Here is a 24,374-nt window from a genome sequence, read left to right as displayed (position 1 = left end):
CCTGCTGAGCTGTGGCACTGTTGGGGAGCGGATAGGACAGGGCAGAGAACAGCAGACTGACTTAAACTTGGTTTTTTGTTTTTACTGCTCCCTGTAAACCCCGTGAAGAAGGGTTAGAATTAAGAGAAGCCAGCAAGCAACTTTTGGAAGGTTTGTCTTGTGAACGAATTAACGTTCCACTTAACAAATCAACTTTATAATGTTAAAGGTCTGAAGTGGAGTGGAAAGTACAGAGCTGGTATGTGCAGTTAAGGCTTAACCTCAGCCTTCAGCTGGTTCCGATGCACATAGAGATAGTGCGGAGGCATTGCAGGGAAGCAGCTCCATTCCTAAGTCACCTCTCACATCCATTGCATCCCCCTTCACAAGTAAGTTGTTGTAATCCTGGCTGCCCTCAAGTGATTTTGAAGCTGACCTGGTGATAAAACACTCACTTATTTTGTGGACTTCCTGGTTTTTGTTAGTTTATCTCACCACCACAGTGCTATTCAGACAGAGTCCCTTTCTAATAGTATTTAACCATTTTGGAGTCCGTATAAAATTCCTGGGAACCCCAACAGTGACGGAGTGCCTGGAGGAGTGGGACGCATTGGTATGGGACAAGGACAGTGTGCCTGTTTCAGTGGTCTCGCAGCAGAAGCACAGAACACTTGCCCTTGAAATTTTCAAGTATATATCGGGGGGAATCTGAAAGCTCCATTGCCAATAATAAACTAAAATAATGAGTGTCAGGTGCCTTTTGCCAGCTTTGAAGCCCTTATGTTGAAGGAAACAAACATCAGACAAGAAATATGTGGAGAGCTTTTATGTGGTGCAATGTGTGTTTCTTGGGACACAGGATTCAATCAAGTAACCATGAATTTAATCTTTTTCAGAATGAAATGCAACATTGGTGTCCTTACCTGTGTTTTCATTTATTATGTAATTTATTTGTATGGTTTCATGTAGACAGGTACGTTTTCCTTTGTTTTACACACATTAGTAGATACAACATACAAACCTACAAAGTGAACTGTTTGTCCTCTGGGCTGCAAAGGAAGAAAATGGGGTGTAAGATTCTTGCTTTTCTGTTTTTTAGTTATTTGGTGGGTGCTGTGACAGAAGCCCTGCAAGTATCTGGACGGGTAGGGAGATTTCAGTAATTCTGAGAGTGTGCCAATAAAAGAGGAGCTTGTTTGTTTGTTAGACTTCTGGCACAAAAATGCCACCTACTTGTTTATAACCCTTGTGGCAGATTAGAACATTGTTTTATCTATAAAATCCTGCAGATCACTTATTAAATAAACACTATCTGATGAATCAGAATAAACACCACCAGTAGCTGCAAGGTAAATCATAATGAACTACTGAACTAATGAAAGGCTGCAAGCAGAAACACCTTGAAAGTGCAAGTAAGGACCCCAACCCCTTGGCTGTTGTACGTGAGCAGTAACGTTTACTGAGTTACCTCTGATTCTGGCTGTGTGCTCCATATGTAGAGATGCTTTGGAATTTCTTCTGACTATTTACTTGTTCTCCACCTGTGTGTGTTTGTGGGTCTGTTTTAGCCACAATGTAGGATGGATGAAGTCCTCAGAGTTTATATATCTAATCTGATGTTTAATACTGCTTGCCTCAGAAGATCAAGGGAGGGCTGAACACTACTACAGTATTTCACTGCTAGCCGCTGATTTTACAATACCGTAAACAACTGGCAGGTAGATGCAGGTGTCAAGCTGGTGTCTTGTGCCCTGGAGATATTTATAGGAAAGGCAGGCGTGTCTAGAAAACAAAGGGTGTGTAGGTGCAATGTTTTGCCATTGTTTTACTGCATGCTGATGTACCAGGAGTATTTAGTGGTGTTTCACTGCTGGCTGTGTAGGGCTACTGTAATAGTACCTGGTAGTTGTCGACAGAAATAACTTACTGTTGACTGCTGCTCTGCAAAAAGTCAGGTTGGGCCGTTTTTCATTTGCTGGGAGGCTCATAAAATGTTCAATGGCCACATGTATATCAATAGGCAATTGAAAATAATCTTTACTAAGAGTCAGTGGGCTATGAGGTCACAAAGTGTGTCCAGTGCTCTATTTCAAGATCCGAGTTAAGAAAGTAACTAGCTGCTTAATGGTATGTATGTAGGGTTTTCCTGTTGTAAACCTGCATTTTGGTTTTTTTTAACCTTTGGAGGTGTCCAGAGTATCCAGAAACCTTTTTAAGCACGAATCTAGATGTGTGGTCTCCTCTACCGCATGATCTAGTGCATCTGTCCTTTAGCATGTGACCTCAGGAACCCTAGTACTTGGCCCAAAATATGATAATCTAAAAAGCACTTGTAGAATGGAGACGTTGGAACTCCATGAGGTCCAGAAATGTATCCGCATCCCCTGAAACTTACCCCAGGTATTGTTGCCTCTGCTTGGACTTGCAAGCATTAAAAGATAAGGTTTTCACAACGTGATTAGAGATCTGGTTCTTTCTGAAAATCAGACTGCTTTAAGATGCCACAGGTGGGGCTCTTGGGAGCGGAGCTACTTGACACTCTGCATGTCACAAGTCTGGGTAGTTGTGTGCTCTAGCAGCCTAGAGCCTTATTTTAGATGTTTACATATTGTGACTTCTGCGTGCAAGTTGTCTTGGACAATCTCGGGTTAGCTGGGGGGGCTTGCTGTTATTTCTGAACTCCAGTATATACCAATTATTGTGTGTGTGTAATCTCCCAGGCAAAAAAAAAAGAGGCAACAAATCAAAGAGCCCCCATGAATTTCAATGAACACATTTACAGTCATTAAGCACAGCAGCGAGATACAGCATCGGAGTGGGAGGCAGTTTCCTTTGCAAAGCTACGTGCTGCTCAGAGCCAGCATGGGCTTAGGTCTCACTTTAATTTTTTTGGTGATTAATTCGTTCAGGGGTCTATTATTCATGTAAATATTTTTGTGTGTGAAGCTTTGAGCTAAGCAGCTCTAGAAGAGCCAAAGTGTGCTGTTTAATTACAGCAGTGAACCAGAGGGACCGCGTGTCGCCTCCCTGCAGCCTCAGCCCTCCTGCCGAAACCTCAGCACTGCCTCAGCCCTCCCCAGCTCTGGCAATTGCTTCCTCGGCTCAGGGTTGCTGGAGTTGGGAAGGACTAGAGCAGCTATTGTAGCCACCTTTTGATGATTGTGGCACACTTTCTTTTTTTGTCCTGTGTGGTGTTAAATGTCACCAAGCTCAGGGGCATTTCCCTGGGCTGACCGTTCGGCGACCTGAAAGGACACCATGCCTGCAGATTGCCTCATATGCCACCTTTTTTTCCCTGATTTGATTTTCTTATTCCTGCTTGATCCGCTACCCTGTGCTATCCTAAATATCTCCTCTCGCTCTTTAATGTTCACTCCACTATCTAATAAAATCACAGCGTATTATTAAGTCCTTAATTTCTCGGTAGAGATACAGGCCGTATTTTTCTGTGTCTACCTGCTCGTGTGAGCTCCATCAAATTAGCCTCTGTGCATCTCACAAAGTGCATGAATTCATTTACATGCTGTGAAGAAGAGAATCATTACCTTAATCATACATATGAATAACTGAAGCACGGGAAATCAGAGTAACTTGCCTGTAGTCACAAAATTTGTAGCGTAACTGAGAGTTGAACCCTACACTCCCTAGTCCTGACCCAGTGCCTTAATCATATTTCCTCCCTCTGTGTTAAAACTGATTTTTACTATGATAAGTCCCATTCAAAGCAAAGGGCTGCTTTGTGGTAGGCACTTTGTAACTGCAGAAAAGCTCCCTTCTCCCAGGCAGCTTCCAGTTTTAGGGAAGAAAGAAGAAATAATGAATTAATACTGATTATGGTCGTGTTGGTGGGGGTTCTGCAGCCTCACTGATAGGTGTAAATATCAACCCAAAAGAACGTTTCAGCTTCCTCAGTGCTGCTTCAGAAAGCTTCAGTTGGAGACTACTGGGGCTTCCTCCAGTTCTGGGGTGCTAGGGGCTGAGTGGGAGTTCAGATTTTACAGAAATAGCAGCGCACCGAGCGTGACTTATCAGAGGGACTTCCAGAGACTGAAAGTAGCTACGTCAGATGGCTACTCAGTTCAGAAACCTTGCCTGGCTTCCCTCCCAAGGACCTGACGGGGCAATCATGCTGGAATAATAAGTCTGGTGCAAAGCTCAAGAGTCCCTAGTTCTTGGATTGGGCTGACATACGTCACACGGCTGTAGCAATGCCCTTTCCCTTATGAGCTGGTAGTGTTAGCGGTTGAGCTGTTGCAGGGATTTGGGACGTGGACACATGGATGGGAAGGAGTTCTACTCTACGCTGCTGCAGAGACTGTGGTACTTGAAATAGGGAAATGTGGGTGTAGCTAATCCTGACTGCTGAAACTGGTGCGTGTTTTCTTGTAGGTCTTAATGGAGGCTCAGCGAAGTGTCGTTGCTCTTTACCTGTTCTGTAAGCCTTTCTCTTCTCATGTTATCTGCTTATGGCAAGGCATTACCTGGGATGCCTTGTTGTTTCCCTTTGACTTACTTTATATTCTGCTATGCACTCCCATCTCTTTTGAGAACAAAATGCTGTGCGAATGCCTTATGGGCTCTTTCTTTCAATGACCTTTTTTATGACTTTAAAGAAGTTTCCCTAGGCCCAAGTCTGCTTTCTGTCTTGAATATTGACCTTAGAGTTACACCATCTCATTGTCGCTGCACGCAGACTTCTCAGCTATCAAAGTTCACCCACAGGACTCAAAGTATTCCTAACTCAGAAACACCTTGCCTTTTATGTCCTCCTCCTCTTCCCCCTCCTTCCTCCACATGAGCAGTTTAATTTCACAAGCAAACTCCATTTCTTTGTGAATTTCAACAAGTGGTTTACCTGTTTCATGGTAAAAATTGTACTTCAAATTGAAATGTCTTTTTCACTGTGACTGTCATAATATTTTCCATTTGAGGCTGAGACTCCACTGTGGGTTTTCTGTGCCACATTGTCATCTACACAAATCTGAGCTTAAACACGTGGAAATTCTGACTTTTCTGTAAGAAATATGAAGTGGGTTTTTTCTATATTTTTCAAGGTAGCTATTTCATTGGTTGGGCTGTTGGGTTTTGCCCCATGCCCTGGTCTTTCCCAGTTCAACAACTGATGGAAGCTTTCTTAAGATTTGGCGCTTGTTTGCATTCACTGTATTGTGTCATTTCTATGAGAATGAGTGATGGTAATTTTTTATCTGATTGCTTACCCTGAAAAGGTGATAAAGGAATAATTACCCCAAACCAGGAATTTCCAAACTATCATTGCTTGGGTGCCGCTACTGTTGGCAGTGGTGGTTACGTACGGCACCGAAGTGGTTTCCCTGTATCTTAGTCCTCAGTAAGGAGCTCAGAGAAGTCAGCTTCTTACTAAGCAAGCTGAGCTAAACTTTGAGTGGTTCCATGGTGGAAACGGCTCTATGATGGAAAGAACTGCCCTCATTGTGGGCTTGGAGGGGGTTTTGGTAAGCTGTTGAACTCTTTGCCTTCAAGTCAATGGCCTATGGACCAAGACCCATTGTGCCCAGTAGCACAAGCCATGTATTTTTAGAGCTCATTTTGACTATTTGTGTTTGCCTATTATACAGTATTTGACAAAGGTTGAAATCTCTCTTGGCAGTCAAGTGGCTTCGTATGGTGGTTTGTTATCTGGAGCAAAGTCTGCTGCTGAGATCATCACCAGGATGGAATTTTGTAATACACTTTTACATCTTTCTGTTAGGTAATAGGAAATATGGAAAAATGAACAGCCACTGGGAAATGTTCATGTCCACAAATATAAGTATTTTTTATTATGAGTTACTTAATACAAGGGGAAATTTGCAGCTATTTCAACAATGTGACATTTCTTGTGACAAGTTCTCTAAAATCCAGACCATAATTTCTGCTGTGGCTGGCTGTGTCTCTTGCCAAATGGATTGTGAGAATTACTGGTCACACAAACTGCTGCTATTGTAACCAGTTTAGCTGTAGTCTGGCCTAATCAATTGTGCTGCAACCCAAGTCACACTCACTTTGGGTAACTTTATAATGTATATCAGGTTTTACACGTGTGGGGCTATGATGTGGTCGCATCTGTAGAGTGAGGGGGCCAGGAGACAGAATTTGGAAATGAACCCAAGGGAGATGTATTCAGGTCTACTCAACTGGAGCTCACCAACTTCTTTCTTGACAGTTGTGTCTGAGCAGCTTCCAGTTGTGTATTAGGCAACAAGACTAACATTTGTCACATGTTGTTTATTCTCTTATCTTCTCCCCGGAAGAAGGAGCATGTGTGCTGGAGTATTCCTTTCCTTGTGGAGTTTGTTCCTCAAATCCCTTGTAGCATGTGGAAATCGTGCCTTTATCATTAGCTTTTATCATCTCTATGAACCTTGAAATTTGATGGAATCTGGATAGTTACCCATCATTGGAAAAGCTCAGTCCTGTGTGTGAATAGTTGATGGGAACAACCATCACAACATCAGTCAGTGCAGGGAACAACCATCTGAAGAGGTGTAATACCACCTCTCTTAGTTGAATCAATCATTTTGTGCCGCATGCTTGTAGGGGAATATGTTTCTCTCTCTATGCTAAATGATAATATATTTAACTGTAGCTTCGTCTGGAACAGCAAAAAGCAGCCTTCCCTTTCCCTTGCATCTTTACACTTTACCTAAGTTCCTTGATAACATGGTGGAGCCAAACCAGGTGGGCTAATTCAGCCCTGCTTCAGGTTGCTTCATTTAATCCCTTCAGTTGCATTGGATTTTTTTGATTAGACACCAAGTTAGCTTCTAATAAAGGTGTCAGTGACAGGCATTGATGCCATCTAGATGCATGACAAAGCACTGTAATGGTGGTGATAAAAGTCTTTCCATCCTAGGGAGCTGCCAGTATGTTTTCCTAAAGGTGCTTCCAGAATGAGATGGCGGGTTCATGTTTAAGAGCTGAAGCTTGATCCAGATCGTTCACATCAAGGGCAATTAGTCTGGGAATGATAATGAGCCTCACACTTGTCCTCCACTGAGATTCCCAGTACCAATGCCAGTTAAGGCAACAGTGTAAGCTAGTGAGGGAAATAAAATGAAGACCACAGCAGCTGTCTGGTTGAAGAGCAAGTAATTTTCTGAGGTAAGATAAGCCTTATGGCTAAAAAAAAAAGAGAAAAAAATCCACAGTTTGGATGCTTACTTAAAGCAGCTTTTTTGAAAAACTTGGTTGTGTCACTGAACTGCATGTACAAACAAAGTTCTTGAGAAAACCAGAAACTTTCTGCAAACATGTTCATTTTGCCAACTTTCTTTTTTCTGAGGCACAAACTTTCGAAATGTTTTGACCGACTCTGATAGCAGAGGCTTTTTCATCTGCCATCACGTAGGTGATGTGGGGCACACGCTGTGGTACCTGCTAGTCCTGCCGTGGAGACTTTTCAGAGAATTTCCCTGACCTCGGTGGGTCTTTCTGAGGTTTAGGGCTTCAGCCCAAGCGAGAGGAAGCTGACCACCTGGTTTCTTGTTGGCTACGGGTGTCCTCCCTCCGGCATTTTCCCATCCCAGTGGTGACAGTGCATCTTGGCTGCAATTAGTGCAGCTTGGATTTCATTAAGTAAATGACTGTGAAAAACTTTCAATACTGGGACAAACCCAATAGAAACATGTGTATTATCCAAGAGAGGATATTTCTTTGGCTGGAAACTAAAAATCTCACCTAAGACTTTCAAAACTCTGAAAGAAGTTTGACCTTCTCCATCCCCCAGCCAGCTCTGAAAATAGCAGCCGGTGGTGTTTTACTAGACTTGCAGTGCTGACTTAATAGCTCTTTAGTTATTAGAGAATAAATGTTCATGTTCTACAAGTTTAAATTATATTAAAAACCTTTATTAGCACGGCTTGGCAAAATGCACTTCTGGATAGCTTTCTGGCCTTGGGTTAGGCTATTCTTGTGGTTTCTTAATGACATGCTACAAAAGGGATATGCTTTATGAGAATCTGGTGCCAGGTTTTGCATGTATTAAGAGACGTTTGCCATTTGTTTACAGTGCTGCTGAGTGAAACAAAAAACCTTAAAAATTGGAGTTATTCTTGCATTCATCTGTCTTGATTTTCATTGTACGTGGCTTCTTATTTTTTTTATATATGTATTTATAGTATATATATTTTAATATTATCCCGTCTCTGTGAGTTACTCGTGGCAGCACAGCTCTGGCATGTGACAATGCTGTTACCAAAGTTACTCTCTTGTCTGTTACTGTTCTGTTCTTACCAACCTTCCCTTGGTAATTTTGGCAAAGTTGTCTCTGCGAAAGGACAACTCCTCTGAGCCGCGTAATGGGTTTCCCCACCGTTGGGAGCAGAATTAGGCCACTGGGGCAGCCCATTTTTTGTGAAGGCAAGCGTTTGTAGCACGGGCAAAATGTCTCAGCAGTTTCTTTCCCACGAGACTCGGTGACACGCAGGCAGCGCTGGCGTGTGATTCAGCTGGTTGGTTTGTTTTCCCCGCTTGTCGTCTGTTTATTTGCTTTGCGACCAACAAGTCTGCCTCTTTTTCCTTCTGCTGATACTTTGTGTGAAAAACGGATGGGGCCAAGTACCCGGCGGGTGGGAGGAGGTGTGTGCGGTGGGAAAATGGGGCCAGGAAAAAGGTCTGGGAGTTGAGTAACCTTTTTTAGGTGTCTTTCCATGGCAAGAGTTTGCTGCGAAGGTGTGAGTTTTTGATAGCAAAAAGTGGGTTGCAGTGGATTTGACCTAATGCTCTTGTTCTTTCTGCAGTGGGGAAGCCTCACAAGTGCAACTACTGCGGCCGGAGCTACAAGCAGCGCAGTTCGCTGGAGGAGCACAAGGAACGCTGCCACAACTATCTGCAGAATGTCAGTATGGAGGCTGCTGGGCAGGTCATGAGTCACCATGGTGGGTGGAAACCGCCTATTGAGGTCTCTTGGACTTGGAGCATCTCTTGCGGGTTTTTGTTTTTTCCCATCTGTTTTTCTCCCTTCCTTTCAGCTTTGCATCATTTCCATTGTATAGATTGCTTATACTCAGATAGGCAGGAAGAGAATAGATGGGCTATAATCCTCACTCCGTCCAATTTAACAGCACTGGGTTTGCTGATTTTTTTTTTAAGTCAGTATTTCACTTTTTACTATGTATAAATATGTGGACATGAAATTAAAGTGAAGCTACCCCAAAAATGAACTAAGCCATGTATAAAATGTATGATTCCCCTCCCCTTCCTTTCTGGATGTGACTGATAATTATAAGAGATAAGAGTGGTGGAGGTATTCAGAAGTCATTATTTTTATTATGACTATAGTCATTACTACCCCCTGTAATATCATCTTATATTCCCAAAAAAGGGAGGGAGGAATGCAAAAATCTCCAGAGCAGAATGGCATTCAACAGTGTTGATGAAATGAATTGTAACCAAAAAAAGTGTTTATATGCATTTACATGTGTTAGTATTAATGTTAACTAACACCACATGTGTTAATATACAAAAAGGCTGAAGATTGCCAAAAAAGATTGTTGAAAGCAAGAAATGTCAAACTCCATGAATTTGCTTTCAAAAATTCCTGTAGCTATTGGTATAGACAGTGAGTGTAATGTCTCCGACTTCAGGGTTGTAGGCTTATCTGTAGCACTAAATGCTGAATGGTAGCTGTCCAAAAATCGTTATAATTTCACTAAAAACTACTGTCTTGGAAACTTTGAAAACTGAACGTCTTTTAACTTTTAAAAGTTGTCTTTAAATGTTTGCTAGCTGAATTATTTAAAAGTTCTTACTAATCAGAAAATATAAAAATTATACGTTTTCCATATTGATTAAAAATTACCATATACCTAAGAATAAATGAAAAGGCAAAAGAATGTTTCCTCTTCCTTCCCCCCCCACTATTTTACTTCTCATTGTTGACTGGAGTCATACGGCTTCTTCTGGAAATTAATTATGTAAAAGTTCTGAAAGGCCCTTTCTAAAAACCTAAAAATACAAGCTGAAATAAAATCTATTCAGCATTTCAAATATGGGCAATTTTTTGGTTTAAAAAAAAAAATAATCACCCAAACATTAAGACGTATTCGTCCATGAACAATTTAATCCTATAAGGGCATTCTGTATGTATCTAACATATTGCCAAAATACTCAGTGCTCTATTAAGTAATTACTATCTTTGTAGACACCCTGGAGATTAAAATCAACATTTAAAATGTAATGGATGACTTTGAAGACATTGAAGTTAGTGATTATCTGCTTTAGGCCTGGCCTTAATGCTTGTAAAAGTCGGTGGAAAGACCGATTTTGGGGCTTTGCTATTTGCAGGTATCTGTCGTGCGCTTGGTCTGTTAGCTGGAGCACTTAGTTGGTAGTAGAAGTTTAACCACCAACTCCATCCCCAACAAAATCCAGGCACTTCACTCTATAAGGGTGTGCACCTCTGCTTAACCAGCGAGGTGGTGATTTCAGTCAGCCTTTCCTTGGGGCAGTTGTGGTAGGCTGATGTAGTTATGACACCCAGGATGTTTCAGAGATCATGTTGTAGAATCGTAGAATCATAGAGTGGTTTGAGTTGGAAGGGACCTTAAAGCTTGTCTGGGTCCAACCCCCCTGCCATGGCCAGGGACACCTTCCACTAGACCAGGTTGCTAAAAGCCTCATCCAGCCTGGCCTTGAACACTTCCAGGGATGGGAAGCACAATTCTCTCAGCCTTTCATCATAGCAGAGGTGCTTGATCCCGCGGAGCATCTTCATGGCCTCCTCTGGACTTGTTCCAATCAGTCTATATCCTTCTGATGTTGTGGATTCCACAGCTGAACCTTCCCAAATTCCACGCAACTTTCAGGTTTGTTATTCAGTTATTGATTAAAATTGGGTTTACTCTCATTGATAGTGTACTTTTGAGGAAATCTAAAAGCTTTTTCTGCTGCTTAATGTTATGAGTTAATGTTAAGGGTAAGTCCTTAACCTTGTCTGCCCAAAGAAGCTGGAACAGTTGACCTTACACTGATTTTTTTTTTTTTCTACCAACCAAAGTTAAACCAGTGTAAACCCCATGTGGACAGTTCTTTTATTTGCAGCCTGACTGACTTTGCTGAAATGTTCACACAGCCACTTTACCCTTCTCAACAAAATTACCTTAAAACAGCACTTTGAATTCAACTAGTACCTCTTTCTCCTTGGGCCAAATATGCCTAAATCTCCCCTGGTGAATGTTTAAGGGAGGTTTGATTCACTGTCTCTGTTGTGCTGTTCACTGAGGGCATAATGAGGCCAGACAGTGACAGGGAGCTCCCAATTCAGCTGGGACCAGCAATAAATCTCACCTGGTGTCCCAGCATCACTCCCACCTGAGGCTCAGCATGGGATCGAGGGTCATGAGCACCAGCCTGTAGAGGCCTGCTGCAAATCCCTTTCTCCTGGGACTATAAAGACACCTGGGAAGGAGTATACAAAGGGTTACTCAGCTTAAGTTAGGTCATAGTCTAACCCTGAAAAATGTATGAATTTCCTTGTTTCCCATGTCACACATGGGAAGGGTGTTCCTGAGGATGAGTGCATGCTTTGGAGATGTCAGTCATAGGTTTATTTTGCATCACACTGAGGTTAAGTTTTCTTGACTCTCTTTCCAAATACTTCATAAGTGTTTAGTTCTTGCTGAGTGTTTTGAAGCCTCTGAATGCGTTTGGGTGTGACTTTTGGTCACTTCATTGTTATGAACAGAACAGGTAGGGGTGGAGAATTTCTTATCCCAACAGCATCCTGCTTTTAAGGCAGCAGGTGGCTGTGCTGGGTCTCAACCACTATGGTCAACGTTTACCATCAGTCCAGATTATTTCTGCAGAGATTAACTGCTCCAGAAAACTGGAGGCAGCCCGTAGAGAGTTTGGATTTGTTTCAAGCATTGTGCTTGAGTTGATCAGTTTATAGGTGTGCTACAGACATCTACTTGGGTGCTTTTGCCTGGCCTGATGAGGCCTTTAATTTCAATTATCTTTGTCTTGCAGATGGCTAGATCACCTGACTAAACCCACAAGGGGAAGTGAGAGGAGGGGAAGGAGGGTTGGTTTCAGAGGAGGGGAAGGAGGGCTGGTTTTGGTGTGTGAGGAGGAACCGACAAGTCTCTGTGTCTCTCTCCATCTTCTTGAAGGGTGCCGGTTGCTTGCTGAGCTGCCCCTCCTTGTGGCTAGGTCTTGTTCCCTGCTTGGCACAATGGGAAGAGAACTCCTGTGACTTTGTTGTTGGCAATTTTTGGCTAAGCAGTACTGGCCCAGGAGGTAGAAATTAGTCTGTGGTCTCTTAGCCAGTGGTGTGTTGGGGGTGACCAAAGTGACATCTCTGAATGCCAAGAATATGGCCTTTGCAGGAACAACCAGGGAGAAATGTTAAATGGATTACACCCGGTTATATGTTCTCCATCTCCAAAGGAAAATGTCCAGAGAAATTCTTAAAGTGTAGTGAAGGATACTCTTCAGAAGGAGGAAGAAGCCTAGCCCTAGGCTGTGCAAGGCTCCAAGGCCAGCTCCACATAAAACACACAATGGCCTTTAGTCCTTCCTTCTTACATAGTTGCTTAAAACATCATGAAAATGCTGGTCCCACAGGAGACTTCACACCAGGGTCCATGGGACTATTTCCTGTCATTTCTCTGCACACACACACTTTTTTAAAATAGCAATATTGTGAGCTTAGGAAAGGAAATTGAGGTTGATGGAGTAATAATAATTTATACCAGCTGAGACTTAGTCCAGTGTCTGTTTTCTGCACACAAAAGTATTTATTAGCAAAGCACACACTGAGTAATTTTTTTACTTCTTTTTTCACCCCTATTCTTTCCTCACTGGAACAGCATAAACTTTTTTTATCAGTGCATGTGACTTCTTACAAAGTAAGAAGCAAACACTGAAAGTCGCTTTGAGCACTATGATTGAAAGACCAATGTCTTCAGGAAAATAGTCTTTATTCTGGAGACCATCCTTGAGAGTTTGGGCTTAGAAACAACAGCTGGCGTTAACTGCAGCTGAGGGACACTAACGGTGTCCGAGGCAGTGAACGTTTGCACAGGCAATCCGGGAGCTCAACCTGGGAGCTGATTAGGGTCTTCCCTGAACAGAAACACACTAAAATGTGAGCTCTTAAGATTAAAGCCTTCCTGAGCTGAGACCGTAGGTTCACAGCCTACAATAAGTTGCTGTATCAAAGCTATTTGTAACACGTCAGCTGTTCTTTGGTACCTCCCACTACCAAGGGAATGAAGCACAATGAAATACGAAGAAGGAATTGCGTTTACCGCAGAGTAAAGGTGTATGCATGAGCTTCCACTGCCGAGCAGCTGATTTGTGACAACTGTTGGTTGGGTCTGATTGGCTCACTTTTCCACTTTATTTTTTTTCCTCAAAAGGAAAATGACGTGCACTGGGTTATTTGTCCTTTATTTGTATGTTTTTTAAATGGAAATGAAAATTAATATATCTAGAATTGACAGTGTGATCTTTAGCTTAATTCTTTGGGTTTGTAAAATGTGACATCTCACCTGTTTTTGGTCCGGTTTTGCATGCAATTTAAATGGTTTCAGAAACTAGGCTATTTCTATCTCTCCCTTCTCCCAGGAAATCTACATAACAAAACACATTCCAGTAACTTATTCACATCGCAACACAAATATTAGTGTTACTCAGTGTTTCTGTTGCACAAGAGCCATGCTCTGGATTTTAGAGTTGAGTTCTGAAGTGGGGAAACAAGCTTGCAGCATGAAAGAAAAGAAAATGCTTTTATGGGTGATGATTTTACTTCTAAAAGGAGTCCAAGCAGAATTTTTGCCTGCCTTAAAGAAGAGCAGATGTCTTTTTTAGCACTATTCATTTTTCATGGAAGAAAGGTTTCAAATTCCATCTAGGAAATTTTACACACATATGCCCAACAGTAGATTTATTTAATTATTACTTAATTGTTATAAGACATACAAATGTCACTACACTTGGGGCTTAATCAGATGGCTGTGAAAGTAATCAGGTTTTCAGCTGACTTAGTGGGCAAGTATAGTCCTACAAAGCCAGCATACCTTTAGCAGGTCTTCCTAGGAGGGATTTAGAGCCCTCTGCACTTGCCTAGGTCTCCACCACCAGCCTCATGTATCCTGTACACCAAGGGCTGGAAATTCTTGAGGTGGCACTCGCATGCAAACCTGGCCCATCGCAGTGAGGAGTGGGTATTGCCACTGAGCAGCCATCCAGGGTTTCATGCAGCATGCGTGTGCATGCACACACTGATTTTTGGTAAGCCAAAAGGACAGTCAGACGCCAGTTCCCAGTGAAAATCAATAGATGTAATCTTTCCTTTCTTCCAGAATCTCCTGGGTAACTACTTGAGTAGAACTAGTGCAGGTAGCTCCTGCCCAAGCACAGTATTTAAATAACCTTCAAAATTTAGCTTTAGCTATTCAAGTGTTCCAGACTTCCCAGTCTGCACTGGGCATTAATTAGGTCACTCAAACACTGCATCCAATTTTGTTGCAACATTAGATTCATTTCATATTTATGCTTTTTCTTCCTCTCTTTCAGTTATGCCAGCAGGACTGCCTTGTAAATGAGAAACCATTGTGTTTCTCAGGGGGAGCATCCTGTACAAATAAAAAAGCAGCAGAGTAAATCATTTTATAGCATATGGTGGATTCTGAGCCTCAAAGTACTCGGCTTTCCATAGCAGCAGAGGCACAAATGGAATCAAATGAATAAATTGCCATGTTTTCTTATTATGAATGTCTGAATTGAGAAGTTCACCTGAGCAGATACTCTGTTTTGTAATTGCCTGGTATTTGTTCTTCCTTACTAGAAAGAAGGCAAAGACAAGGCTTTTATCACCCCATTTTTCATATATTATGTGCTAGCAAACAGCTGTGTGTTTAAGAACAGGGGGGTGATTATTCCATATTAGGATCCTGAAGGTAGTAAAGCTACATGGGGGGAAATTAGGCTGGGGGTGTTCATTTATGGCACAGTCACAGGGAGAAGGTATCTGTCACATGAAAGGCTGCTACAGTGAGAGACCAGAGGAGGACCAGCAGAAGATGTGGAGTTCAGTCCTCCTCTGCTACCTCTGCAATACTACCCGTGACTCTTCTGGGAGTTTTATCTGATACAGAGAATGCAATGGGTTGCTGACAGTTTACAAATTGTAGGAACTCTTTGCAAGATCGTCCCAGTTTCTCTGCCATCCATTTTTCTCCTCAAATAACTTCTTACACCTCAGCCATCCCATTAGCACACAGACTGGTGGCTGATCCTTCCCAGGTTTCTCTCGCTACCTTCTGAAGATGAATGCGGGACAATTAGGCCATGCATTAAATTCATGGTAGCAGAGCAATGGGAAGAGCTACATGTGGAATCACACTTTTAACATACATTGCTAATGAACTGGACTCTCTGAGCCTGATCAGCATGGCACCACTGACCCTTCTTGGTGTTTATAAGAGGATGCTCAACAGACTACTCTGTAGGGATTTAGGGATCATCTATGTCAGCAAGTAATATAGACCCCTGCACAAGTCAGTTGGTAGCAACTCCTGTACTGCTCTAGCATCTTATTCTCTAACCCAACAAGCGACAGAGTGAAATGAGTAAATATAGGAGTCATTAATTTCTTGTTACTGTCTCTAAGACAGTGTATATGCATTCCCCTAATGTAGTTAGCACAGGGATGCTCCCGGCTGATCCCAAAAACTGGGAAGACAGATGCAGAAGACTCGCAATCACTGGTTGTTAGGACTGTGTTTGAAGGGAAACTAAAATATTAATCAAAAAAACTACAGTTTCTGTGAATGATTCTGAAGGGAATTTCCATATGATGTTAATCCTGTAATTCCAGTACACTGTTTGTTGATTTTACAATCTCATGTATAGACAGAGGGAACACTTCTAACAAACACATCCTTCGTTCCGGATGCCTTTGTCCTGGGGAATGCACTGCCCAGTCCAGGAAACACAAGTCATCAATGTCTTGTATGTTTTATAGTCACTGAGATTAGTGCCAAAAGAAAGGAAGAACGGTAAGCATGCCAGATGATCAGCGTGAAGTTAAGGGAATACACAAAGAATGATAACCAAAAAGTCACATTGGCAGCAGGTGACCATATTGAAGGGACAGTAACAGAAAATGTCATATACAGGGTGAGTTTACACAAGTGTCCCCTCCTCGCTGGGGATCTTCAGTATTCAGAACAGGTGCTTTAATAAATGCTTGGAGTTGGGCTTCTGCTAAATAAGGTGGTCCCAGAGGCGTTTTGTAAACATGGCTCTGTTTCAAAGTGAATGCTGTCTTGATGCCCAGTGTGTTCTTGCACCCTGCTTTATTTTGTGTTGCACCTGTTGCTCAATCAGCAGGGCTCAAATGATCTGTGTTGTCTGTGAAGTGTAGACCAGACCTGTCTGATACAATGTTTTGGTTTTGTGTAGTACCTCCTATGGAAGATTGTAAGGAACAAGAGCCTGTGATGGACAACAATATTTCTCTGGTGCCTTTTGAGAGACCTGCTGTAATAGAGAAGCTGACAAGCAACATGGGAAAGCGTAAAAGCTCCACCCCACAGAAGTTTGTGGGTAAGCTTGAAATACGCCTTTTACTATTTTTAGTGTGTAGGAATAGATTACTGTAATCTGTAACAGCCAAAAGAGCAAGGGGAAAAGTAGCGTGCTCAGAACTTGGTCGTGATGGGGTGGGACAGCATTGGTGATGGTTAAATCACACCAAGAAATGCTGAAAATTATTGAATTAATTATACCACACCAGAGAATTCAAAAGCGAGGTCCCCAAAATCATCAAAACGGCTTAGAAAATCTTAAGCTTTTTACTGTGCCTTATGGCTGTTGTGGTGTTCTTTAGTTTTCTCTGGCCATTTTGAGATTTAGACTTATCCTTCCCTCTCTTTGCCCCAGCAAATAAAAACTTAAGACTTGCATATAATTATCTGTCTCCATATGTGTGCGTGTTAAAAAAACCCACCAAGTATCTCATATTGTATTAAATTCTTGAGAATTGGCAACAGCTGGTCTGATAATACCGGCATGAGGAAGTAAAATCACATCGCTTCTGTTGGAAGAAGTGCCTGGTCCAAGTGCAGTGTTCTGCACACAACAAACTTATTAATACATGAATATAAAACAGCATTGGATGACTTTTGGTTATCAAATTTAGAATCCTAGGCCCAGAATTCATATTTTGCTTTCTATCTTGACATCTTAAAATTGTTTGGCTTGTAACAGGAGACAGTATGGGGAATTTTACTTGGTTTGAGCTGTAGCTTGAAGGTTCCTTTTATTGCTAGTGAGGCAATACTAAACTTAAGAGGCAGCCAGGGCAGAGAATTATTTGGGGCAAATGTATGCTGCTAGACTCCAGTGTCATGTAATATGCATTTTCCACACTTGCTCCCTGGAAGGACAGTCTTACAGATTTTAAGGGTGTCATCTACTCATTCTGCCTACACTTCTGGAGAGAGGATCAGAGAATTGTAAGCAATTAATGCAGCTATTTAGAAAAGTCATTGCCCCTCAGCTACAGGCAGATTCAGATGGATTTGTTAAATCACCACTGAAGGTGGTTTTAAGCTAACCCACATGCTTTTGAATAGTAGGGGGCTAGCAGCATGCAGCAGCTCACCTGGGTGGCACTGACACACTGACCTGGCTGCTCTCAGTCATCTGACCATTCCCAAATATCAGTGCCAAGCCAAGGTTAGGTCAGGAATAATCCAACCCACAGGAGGAATGCTGGGAGTAATCAGTATTTCCTGTATTGTTCTTACTCCTTCTGAGATAAAAGCCTAATTCTTAGACTGTTGTCTCTCTGAGCGCTCTGCGGTGAGTTACTGTATAGCTGGTAAGAACTGGGGGATTTATACTCTGATTTAATTTATTGCTGTGACAACAGTTGGGGTTGAAGAGGGTGGAAATGGGAGCAGGATTCTGTACTGACAAGCCAAATACAGCTTTATGAGATTGTAAACACAAATTCATCATGGCAGGTTTCCCTAGCATTGTCTCAGCAAGTGCTGTATGTTCCTGCAGGTTGTGATCAACAGTGAAATAGTTAACCATGCTGACAGTTAGGCTGGTGTGTCTATACCTCAGACACATTACAGCCTCAAAAGGAAGAAGGGCTGTTCACACCTCTCGCTCTTTTTACTCCCAGGTTGTCCACAGACTTGACCAGAATTGTGCTTGCAGAACCTCTCAGAAGTTATCTTTGGAGGGGCTGGATAGCTTTGAAGGTTATTTTACTCGTCCAGGTGTTGTTACTGTTGTCAAAGGCAAATTTCCTGATTGGAAATCCTTGCCTGGGAGATGCTGTAGCAGATTCTTCTTCTCTTCAGTAGGGTATGCTACTTTGTCCTTAGATAAATCTGTTTCTTCTATAGGTGCAACAGATCATTTTGGTATTCCATTTTTATGGGGTTTCATGTGACGTGCAGCTTTTTATCCAGAGCCAGCTGTATGGAAAAAATGTGTCTTTTGTATTTACTGTATCATATTTTTCTGCCTTTTCTGATGTTTCATGGCATCACACTGAACTGAAAAGCAGCAGCCTCTGCTTTGCTACCTTTTTTTCACCATGACCTCACTTTTCTTCCCGTTTTCTCCCCGATGAAATATTGTTCAACTCTATCAGGAAGAACTTGTAATGGTTCTCTTGCTTGCAGGAAATTTTCCTGTGCATACTGCAAGTGTGGCACCTGTCCAAAACAACTTAATGGTGTTTATGAGAAGGTCATGTAAGCATAAGCTAAAAATCTTTGCATGCTACATCTATCAATGCTTTACTGCCCTTTCTGATCAGCAATCTCCAAGGGACCTTGGTTACGAACCACAGTCTCTGGCTGAAATTTCAGGAGGAAAGGAAGCAGCATGCAGCAAATAGAGTTGATTTTGGAGTGAGAGACTTAGTTATGTATCTGCTATTGAGGTACTAGCCTTAGCAAACCTGTTGAAGTAGTGGAGGCAGAAGAACTTACGGTGCACAGGAGTCTGAGTACTTTTTGCCTTCCCTTTGGTGAGGGGAGAAGCAGACACTAGTGAAGGGAGAAACAACAATCTTCAAGCTGATGGTGTGAAACAAATCCACATGTTTTCGGTTTGTGTGTGGTGCATACTCTGAGTGTCACAGAGGTTAACAACTGGCAGGATACAAAAGGAGACATTTGGCTTACAATAAGACCAGGTTTGTTACGGTAAGAATTAAAAATACACATATGTCTCAGACCAGATGAAGATCAACCAGCTTCAAAATTAGAGTCAGCTTCTAGTTAATGGGGGTTGGAAAGACATTTACCCAGTGGTGAACTCTGCAACTGCTTTCTCCAAGGTTTCTTGCAGCTTTCTCCCAAGCATCCGCACTGCGGTTGCTTTAGATACCTGTAGTCCATCTTGTCAAGTGTCACAGGACAGCTGTGTCTGTGTGCTTTCATCTAGCTTCAGCTTCCCGTTTTGAAGCTTTTTGGAATGTTGTACAGTAAGATGACCACAGTGGAGAATGTTTTTTCTATTTCACTAATGTAGGACAAGAACAAATAGAATTTGAGCATAATTTTATGTGAAAAATTCAAAATTATTAATCTGATTATTTAGGTTTAAGTACATATTTGGCTAAAGAGGAAATAAAATTGAAATCCATGTTGGACTGGTTTGTTAATGTTTCTTCTGAGCTTGGTGTTTTACACCCTCTCCTCCCCACGTTATCATTTATTTTACTTTTTTATGTCACGCTCCACTTCTAAGGCTCTGACATCTTTGGAACCAGTTCATAATTAAAGGAATGAATAATTCAGGTCAGTGACAATTTAGTTTTCTCTACTCTGCTGTCTGTGGTGGAGTAACTAAATGTGGAAGATAAAAGGACTCAAAATAAGGTTTGCGTCATTCATCCCAGCAGTCGTTAAAGGATAGGTGTGTTTTATCGATCTGTATAGCCTACGAAGGACTGACAGTGTGTTTGGAGGCTGGATCAGACTCTCACCACAGTCAATTCTTTATTCAGACACAGGAATGATACAGGTGGCCAGAGCAGGTGACAGGAACCAATGGACTGACAGTGTGTTTGGAGGCTGGATCAGACTCTCACCACAGTCAATTCTTTATTCAGACACAGGTGGCCAGAGCAGGTGACGGGTACCAATGGACTCTTCCATTTTCATTTCTTTTCACTGTGCCAAAGCCACCACATGCCTCCTGGAGCTCTCCTCCAGCCCCACTTTGGCCCACCCAGGAAGGAGCAACTCAAGTCAGGCTGGAGCCATGTCCCATTAGAGAGTTGTCCATCCTATCAGTGACAGGACAGCTGTCACGGACAGCAAGATTGCCAGTCCACAGCAGAAACACTCAAAAGAGGATGTTTGATGGCAAGAATCATCCTTAGGTCATGTTAGATTACAAAGGTCATTGTCATAGCACCGTTGGCTTCTTCCTTCCCTATTTTTTTTCCAAATGTCTAATGTGTAACCGAGGAACAGTTTTGTACATTCTGCTTTCTTCTGATAAGCTGTAAGTGTAATTTAGGGAAACGCGGTGAGGTGCATGAACGTGGTGTCTAATCAGTGTGAGCAGTACTGCTGAAGTGAGTGGGAATATTCACGTGCTTCACTTCAGGCGTGCATTTAATTACCTTGCTCATCAGGGCTAAGTTCCCAACCAAAAGTGCTGCATCATCTCCAAGGATAACCTGATTGTTCCATGGGTAATGCAAAATTATTTCTCTCTTTAGGCATCACTTTAAGATAAGCTGCACTAAGTGGAATGAATTATTATAGTCAAAAATAAAATACTGAGTGATAGCTATGTTGAAATGTACTAATGCTATTTGGAAGAGATTTGGGATTACAGTTCTGTTTCTTTCTTATGGTGGGTTATACATATTTTGTTCTAAGCAATTCTGGCAAAGGGTGATAGAAGATTCTCAAGTTTTTAATTCTTGGATAGCCAAACCAGTTGTATGTAGTGATTCCTTGAATTTATTATCTTACGCTATTCAAGTCTGGTTATGTGTACCAGGGCAGTGAAAAGTAACAAAGACAATGAAAACCAACCAAAATTATTTATCAGACTTTGCAAACTCAGCTTAAAAAGTTAACTGTCAACAAGTAGCTAATATTTGTCTGTGTGAACACGTAAGCATGTGTACAGTGTGTGTAACCTATTCTATTTAAAAAGAAGAGTTATTATACGAACTTTGCTTGTACTGACACTAAAGCCATCACTGGGAAAGCAGTGCTGCTGAGCTGAGCCCTGATGTAAGTAGTGGTAAATTTTTTAACTTCAAAGGAGAGCTGTGATTTGTAACGTGCCCTGTGACTAGCATAACTTACCAGCATGTGGTTCTGGTTTCGCATATCTGTGATGCTATTGATTTAAAAAGGTTATGAGGATGTGAATTTGGATTCACATAGTGATGATTCAGCCAGCTTCATCATCATTATGTATTTATTTATCCTACGTTGATGAACGTTGCTTTTGCCTTTTACCAAATGACACTAAGCTGTACGTGCGGTTTCTCTATTTTGTTCTTGCCTAAATAGACACTGGTGTATGTGTGTGTCGTCTTTTCAACCCAAAACATGGGGATAGGCCTTTTTTATTGAGGGGTTGAATTACAAAGATAGCCTGAATGCAAGATGGTAGGTCGTTCCCAGTGCTCTTGGTACCTGCTCCGTTCTGTGGCTACGTGCAGTTATTCTGTTTTTTTTCTGCTGGTTGAAGGATTTACATATTGTAAAGGTGACACTACCATTCCCCTGTACCTGTTGCTTAGGTTTCTTGCTACGCAGCCCTGTTGTAAGGTATGTATAAGTCACCTCAGAGTGCAGGGGATGTGTGGTACTGTCTCTTAATTTTGAGAGAGTATGTCTGATGGTATAAACTGATGGAGTTTCATTTGACCTCGGTATTTCAGTCCCATTTTCTACCAGTTAACTTGTATTTCCTAACTGGAAGCATGGGCACAGTCAGGTCCAGCAGAAGGGTTGGATTCAGTCTGGAGGTTGCTACAGCTGCATGTTTCACCTGGAGTAAACAAATAAAAAGCTGCTGGTGCGGTGGCTGTTTTACCCATCCCAGGACAAAATCTTTGCAGGAGGTCAGTAAACAAGTAGGAGGAGGCTAACTTTGGACTCTGGAATTAATTTCTCCTCAAGTCAGGGATTTTCCATCCCTCCCCATCCCTTTTACAGTGAAACCTTGGAGTGATTACGTTGATTTTTCTCATTAATTTGCTCTTGTCCCTTAGGTGAAAAGCTCATGAGGTTTGGCTATCCAGATATTCCCTTTGACATGAACCTAACCTATGAGAAGGAGGCTGAGCTGATGCAGTCTCACATGATGGACCAAGCCATCAACAATGCAATCACCTACCTTGGAGCTGAGGCACTTCACCCCCTGATGCAGCACACACCAAGCACAATTGCAGAGGTGGCCCCGGTCATCAGCTCAGCTTACGCTCAGGTCTATCATCCGAACAGGATAGAAAGGCCCATTAGCAGGGAAACCCCTGACAGTCACGAGAACAACATGGATGGCCCGATCTCCCTCATCAGACCAAAGAGTCGAACCCAGGATAGAGAGGGCTCCCCCAGCAATAGCTGCCTGGATTCTACTGACTCAGAGAGCAGCCACGAAGACCGCCAGTCCTACCAAGGAAACTCTGCCTTAAATCCCAAGAGAAAGCCAAGCCCAGCTTATATGAAGGAGGACGCCAAGGCTTTGGATGCCACAAAAGCTTCTAAGGGCTCTTTAAAGGATATCTACAAGGTCATCAACGGAGAAGGGGAGCAAATTAGGGCTTTCAAGTGCGAGCACTGTCGCGTCCTTTTCCTGGACCATGTCATGTACACCATCCACATGGGCTGCCACGGCTACCGGGACCCGCTAGAGTGCAACATCTGTGGCTACCGAAGCCAGGACCGCTATGAGTTCTCGTCGCACATAGTCCGAGGAGAGCACACATTCCACTAGGCCTTCTCATCCAAAGGGGACTCGTATGAAGTAGAAGAACTGCACATGAAGAAATACTGCACTTACAATCCCACTTTTCCTCAAGACATTGAGACGCCTATTTTGTTGTTGTTGCTGTTGTTGTTGTTGCTGTTGTTTAATTATTATTATTAACCTTATTTTATGTGGACCCAACCTCATTTGCTTTGCCCAGCTTAAGAATGGAAAGAAGGAAGGGAAGGGATCAAAGAGGGGTTTGTTGTTGCCATCGCTTTTTGGTGAGTGACCCGCCCCGCTTTCTGTGGGAATTGAAAGGCAGTCCATTTCTGTCTCCGTCAGCTGTACGTCGCGTCCTGTTCTGGGATATCGCTCAACCCTGCTAGGTGCTTTAAAGTCACGATGAGATGCCGCTCACTTACAGTTTCAGACAAATAGGTAGAAACATTTCAGAAAAGAGCCTTTTTCCAGACGTGTAGGTACGGTGTGGGGTTTCGGTGGCTGGAGGAGAAGGTGGGGAGGTTTATTCTGCAGAACGAACAATTAGTTTTAAAGCAAAACTGCTAAGGATTTAGGAGCATGAATCAAAGCTGATATTCCTTTCAAAATTACTTTCTAGGGTGAGCTGTTTTCCTGCGTTCAGTGTGTATTGCCCCTGTAGAATGTAAAAACAAAAAACAACAAAAAAACATGTGTGTCTTAACACTGTACCACGTTACAGCAGTTTAGTTTCGTAAGTCTGAGGGCCTCCTGTGGTAAGTCTGAGGCTTTGTGTTTTTATTTTCCTTAACTTATGAAGCACCTTTTTTAGAACTGTTGATTTGCTGTTACTCCATGCCGGTGTGCTGACTCACTGGCTTCTTAGAGACCCTCGGGAGCCTTATTTAGTTGCACCCTATGTTTTAAGAAATAGCATTTAGAAATAACATTTAAACTTGCTTCTAGGACGGTGAGTGGCCTAGGAGTGGATGAGAGTCTGTAGTTTACTCAAGAGGTTCTGCTGCTCTTCTGAAATAATTTTGTTTTAAAATTACGGACTTTAAATTGACAAAAGTACTAGTAGCAAAGTGTTCTTGAAATATAATTATACCTCTATATATACACCTATATACTTTTTCATTCTGTTATCACAGTGTTAACCTCTTGGCATCAGCCTAAACTAAGACTTAAGCTGGGAAAACGCTAGGAGCCTGATCCTTGGCCAGCATTAATTCTTTCAGCTCCACTGAATTTAACGGTACTACCCCAACTACTTCAGCTACATCAGGATCTGAGCCTTGACTGTATTTTCTCTTATTGACATCTTCTTTGCTGATTTGCTGAACCCAGTGACTTCCTTTTGGTGTTAAGGCACCAATTCTGCTTTAATGTAGGGGTGGAAGTGTCTGCGGGTTTTGCTGGATAGCCTTTGCTCTTGGAGAGTACAGAAGCCCTGCCAAGGAGTG

At 42.3% G+C, this 24,374-nt stretch overlaps 1 protein-coding gene across 2 annotated transcripts in view; it reads left to right on the top strand.

The window, feature by feature from the left end:
• The window catches only part of IKZF2 (IKAROS family zinc finger 2 (Helios)), a 106,173-nt gene extending 82,930 nt beyond the window's left edge, over positions 1–23,243 (top strand). For both annotated transcript variants that reach the window (XM_010153119.1, XM_010153118.1), the window contains exons 5-7: positions 8,739–8,876; positions 16,411–16,554; positions 22,229–23,243. In XM_010153119.1, coding sequence (XP_010151421.1) covers positions 8,739–8,876; positions 16,411–16,554; positions 22,229–22,953 — 1,007 coding nt within the window. In that variant the 3' untranslated portion in view covers positions 22,954–23,243. The remainder of the gene's footprint in view (positions 1–8,738; positions 8,877–16,410; positions 16,555–22,228) is intronic.
• Positions 23,244–24,374: the final 1,131 nt, after the last annotated feature.

Source organism: Eurypyga helias, unplaced genomic scaffold (assembly GCF_000690775.1).
Source record: "Eurypyga helias isolate BGI_N326 unplaced genomic scaffold, ASM69077v1 scaffold11126, whole genome shotgun sequence".
Taxonomy (NCBI): domain Eukaryota; kingdom Metazoa; phylum Chordata; class Aves; order Eurypygiformes; family Eurypygidae; genus Eurypyga; species Eurypyga helias.
Note: the sequence above shows the minus strand (reverse complement) of the source record. Positions and strands in the feature narration are given on the sequence as shown.